Source organism: Olea europaea, chromosome 6 (genome assembly GCF_002742605.1).
Source record: "Olea europaea var. sylvestris chromosome 6, O_europaea_v1, whole genome shotgun sequence".
In the NCBI taxonomy this organism is placed as follows: domain Eukaryota; kingdom Viridiplantae; phylum Streptophyta; class Magnoliopsida; order Lamiales; family Oleaceae; genus Olea; species Olea europaea.
In genome coordinates this window covers 3,746,986-3,751,983 of record NC_036242.1, presented here as the reverse complement: position 1 = coordinate 3,751,983, position 4,998 = coordinate 3,746,986, and the positions used below count along the sequence as shown (strand labels likewise).

Genomic DNA, 4,998 nt, shown 5'->3' with positions numbered 1-4,998 from the left:
AAACACCCACGTGTAGTCTAATGCCCTTATCCATTTCGCAGTAGCAATAGACGTTACTGAATAAAGGAATACTTGGATAAAAATGTATATTACGGTACTCATTCTAGCTTTCCTTAAAGCTTTCCTACAGTGGCTGAAACTTCAGATTTTTTCTAACCCATTCTAACTACCTTGTAACAGAATCTTTAGCAACAATCTTGCAAAACTCATGCTTACTACCATCATGAATGTATATCTACATCCATGTAGATATGAGAATTTTTCTATACAAGTTCAAAATTGTGTGGATAAAAATGTATATTACGGTACTCATTCTAGCTTTCCTTAAAGCTTTCCTACAGTGGCTGAAACTTCAGATTTTTTCTAACCCATTCTAACTACCTTGTAACAGAATCTTTAGCAACAATCTTGCAAAACTCATGCTTACTACCATCATGAATGTATATCTACATCCATGTAGATATGAGAATTTTTCTATACAAGTTCAAAATTGTGTATGACTGGTGAAATGACATTTTCTGTTAAATGAGTGGTCCACCTTTATTAGTGACAAACATATCAATCCTCTTTCAGCAATAGTGCTGCTGAAGACACTATTCATTGTGTTCAATTCATTTGCATTTCATTCATCGAAATTTCGATGGAAATAAAAAGCTTGTTTCATACTGGTAGAACCAAGGTGTGACTTTCAGGAAGTGTTTAATTTTTACAGGTATCGAGCTCTCATTTGTCAAGATTGCAGCCATATCAGAGCCTGATTCATAGATGGTAAAAATGAGACGTGACTTTTGCAACCTTTCAAAATTATTCATATGACACCAAGCTTTTAGTTTCCCACAGTGGAGAAGTAACAGAGTACCATAAATGTAAAATCAATGTGTGCCTTTTAGGACCTTCCATACAATTCAGTGGTATAGCATTAAGAAATCTTTGCAGATCTAATCATTTCGTTCAAAACAGAAGTGAGGCCTAATGCTAATGCTAATGCTTATTGAGTGGAGAGTATATTATGCAGTCGAAAAATTGGATTATTGAGATAGGATCGAATTCCATGCCCATACAAAACCAGATTGCATTGGGAGAATAGGTCGGCCTTGTTAGCGGCACATCATCAAAAATGGATTCAATCAATGAATTCCCCTCGTCGCCTGGATTCAATGGGTCAGTGGAAGACATTGAGAATGGCTTCACATCCCTTTCAGGGCTTATGTTCATTGGATGAAGAGTTAAATATTACATAGCATCTTGCTTTGTCTTTTTTGTTTTTTGCTTTGGAGTGGAAGACTGATGAATTTGACTGATTTTTCATATTTTCTTAAATAAGTGATGGATGAGTTAGACTGAACAAGGCATGATGTTGCTTCTTTGTGTATGCTTCTAATATTCTGTATCACCAAGCTGTCTTGAATTGCCATAGATTCCATAGAACCGATAAAAAATGTACATATGTAGGAAGTGGCATCAAAATGGTACCAAAAGGCAAGTAGACAAAGATCAACAAAACTAACCGCCTTCGCAAACTCAATCTTAAGTGGATTGCCTGCAAGAACAAAACCTTGGAGCTCTCTTACTGCAAGAAAAGCATCTTTATCATTTCTATAGTTAATGAAAGCATAACTGCGACCCAGTTGAAATGCAAGACTCTCAAGATCCCCAAACTTGAGAAATTGATGGGCCAAATCATTCTCTGTTAAGTTGTGCGAAAGATTTCCAACCCAAAGGTGTCTCGATGGGGGATTGTTTCCCCGACCATGCTGGGATTTCTCTTCAGATTTCGCAGGATAATCCCTACGAGACCTGCCTCTTGCTTCTCTACCACTCTGTAAAAGGAACACACAAAATCATGAACATTAAATGAACATATTAGCAATCTTACATAAACAACCTCTGTAGATTGTCCTGTTAGCTACATAGCACAAAAGATAAAGATACCAGAATGGCAGTAACACTTTACTTCAGTAAACATAAAATTAAAAAGAAAAAGGCATAAGGAATTTGAAGAAATACATTTTCGTGAATTGGAGAATTATAATAAAAGTACAAAACAATTTCATGATTTTCAGACCTCGATAATAATGAAACTAACATTAAACAGCTAAGACTAGTCTTTACCTGTACCCAAAAGAAAATCAACAAAAAGAAAACTTAAAAAACAAAAAACAAAGTATTGTTGGTTGCCCTGTTAAATAATCACATATAACGTCAATTTCATCGAATTCATACACTTCATAAGAGATAAATTGCAGTACAGAGAAGTTAACCACAAAAATGCCAAAGAAGAACATAAAAAGAACTGACCATTTAATCTCAAGTATAAATTCACTTGTAGAAGATAAAGAAAGGTCTTTGAACTCTGGACAAAAGCTTCTGCTCCACCTATATCTACGAAATGATATCTTGCCAATGCATATAATTATTCTGAAACAGAGGGAATTAAAATGCCAATTTGGGTTTGTGGACAGAGCGATTGGGGATTAGGGTTTGGGTTCGGGTTTGCGTGCAAGCGTGTATGAATCAGCGGCAATTGTGTGACCAGACGACATGTCCAAAGATGGGGTGGGTCCTACCCTTGCGGCAGCCTGCTATTCCAAAATTTCACAATCCGTCCCCTCCTTTAAAACAAAGTAAGTTGATTCGCCCCCAAGCTTTGAAATGAAGCATGTTGATCCTTAAAATCTCTATTTTAGTGCTATGTATATTGATCCTTAGTGCATGTTTGGAAAGGCTTAATTATAATCTAAGTTGGCCAAACATATTTATTATCTAACATTTTGTTGGAATTATATGTCACAACTAACTATCCATGTATTATCTCCACACTATCAACAACTTATAACATCTTAAAAGCACTACAAAACATATTATTGCTTTTAAGTTATTACAAAATGTGAGTCCTACGTAAATGCATGAATAGGTAAATAATAAATTTTAAGTTCTGTAAAACATGTAAATAAAATATAATTTAAGTGTGAGATTTGTTGATCCATGATGACTAAGATGGTCATTTAAAAAGGGTACAAGAAGTCAAACGACTGGCCGAAAAAGAGTTGTTAACTATACATGTACTTAACCTTTTTCTAGTGCTTCAATTGTTATAGTTAACACATATGGGAATAGTGGTGTTAGCATAGTATAAAACAGATGGGTTCGCAAGAAGAAGTGAAAATGATGGGAACATGTTACAATGTTGTCGCTCAAGGAGGTGAGAAAGATGAGATATAAGCTAAATCCTAAGGTAAGTAATCCTAGAAACATCCTTGACGGGCAAGTAGCATCTAGACAACCATCTTATTTAATAATAGTTGGTGGAAAAATGATCACCTAATTTCTATCGGGCTAGAACATTCGAGGGTGAAAATAGTGATATTCAAGGCATCAAGAAGTAGAATTAGAGCTAAACATGTACATATTCAATAAAAATATTATATCACTTTTTGTGTTTATAAAATGAACAATTCCTTACATACTTAGTACCCATATAGTGCATTCTTTTTGTTTGTTTTCATTGAAATGGATGAAATTATGTCATGTGTCCATCTATGAACAAATTCTGTGAAAGTTTTTTGTACGTGTAGCATGGCTCTCATAAAATAAGCCATGTTGAAGTACACATTATTTTAGTAGACTTTTTAGTGTTTGACCCTTCAATCAAAGGTTGAAGACCAACTTATTCATTTTTAATAAAAATTGGTGACCAACTTGCAACTTGGGCAATAAGTTGGGGATTATTGGTACAATTTCGGTACATTAATCCATATAATAAATTAATGCAAGTTTTAAAGATATCCTCTATTTTACTTTAGACTAAGAAATTCTCAGTTCGACCTTGCAAATGACTAATTCTAAGTGGTAATTAATTGTTAAAATCTCGCAAATATAAGATAGAGGCAATTACAATTAGAGTCAAAATTTCACTTTGCATTATCAAAAATGTCATCTTTTTAAAGTTCTATCAAAAATGTCATTTTCGGATTTTTTTGCCCCTCTGAATAATTTCAATACCTTATATGTCCTTCATTAAATATAATATGACTAGACTATTAAAAATTGTACAAAAACCTGTGAAATGTCAAGGTAAAACGTTGGAAATAGAAGGAAAAAAAGAAGAAGGTGAAACAAGAAAAAAAGAAACCGGCTGAAAGTCTGAAACCCACTTCACTCTCTCACTGGAATCACCCACCTACAACTCGTCGACGACCACCGTGAAGACGTTCATCGTTGAAGACGACCACAACAAAATACAAACTCATTCCTCTCTAACATTCGAATCAGTTGAAGCCGATCATTGACTCCCTGTCATTCGAATCGTCCAACGCCCAACCGTCGACGATCGTCGTGAATTAGCCCACAGCCGACGATGACCGTCCCTAGTATCTTCAGGTTGGTGTTTTATTCCGTTTTTATAATTTTGTGGAGAAGAGAAAATGTTTTTACTGCGTGGACCTAGTTTGGGATGATGATATGTTGAAGCTTTTTTATGTTGTAGGTATGATATGAAAATTCATATGTGAAAAACCCATTTTGAGTTATTATACATAAAAATGAGTATTTGGATTAATTGAATGGAGTTAGTAGGTAGAAAAATTACAAATTTTAGAAAATTAAAGATGTGCATATTAGGTGTTTGTGATAATGTAAGAATAAATATGAATTCAAATCCCAGTGAGTCATCTACTTAAGTTGGTGAATTAGACAATGCTATCCCTGTACACATCTTTTAGGAATGAGTTTAATGTAGCTTGCTTTCAATATACTGTGAATAAACTTAAGTATAAAAGGTATACCTACAGCAAGTAATTTCAATTTCACGTCAAACCAAACTTAATTCAAGGTTCGCACATGCAATTCTTACTAGACAACACAAAAGTATTCGTTATTTTTTTTTTGCCTCCCTCAATGTGAAAATAGTTTACAGCTCTTCAAGTGAACAGAACTAAGCCTCATTATTGCTTGACTACATGGATACTCCTATTCTGCTCTACTATAGTAAATATTAAG

At 34.4% G+C, this 4,998-nt stretch overlaps 1 protein-coding gene across 1 annotated transcript; it reads right to left on the bottom strand.

Annotated features, from left to right (window-relative positions):
• Nucleotides 1–308: 308 nt before the first annotated feature.
• LOC111395535 (nucleolar protein 13-like) lies at nt 309–2,527 on the bottom strand. The gene is made up of 2 exons (XM_023021557.1): nt 2,299–2,527; nt 309–1,820 (listed from the first exon to the last, which is right to left on the bottom strand). The coding sequence occupies exons 1-2, from the start codon at nt 2,299–2,301 to the stop codon at nt 1,227–1,229; spliced, it is 597 nt and encodes a 198-aa protein (XP_022877325.1). The 5' UTR covers nt 2,302–2,527; the 3' UTR covers nt 309–1,226.
• Nucleotides 2,528–4,998: the final 2,471 nt, after the last annotated feature.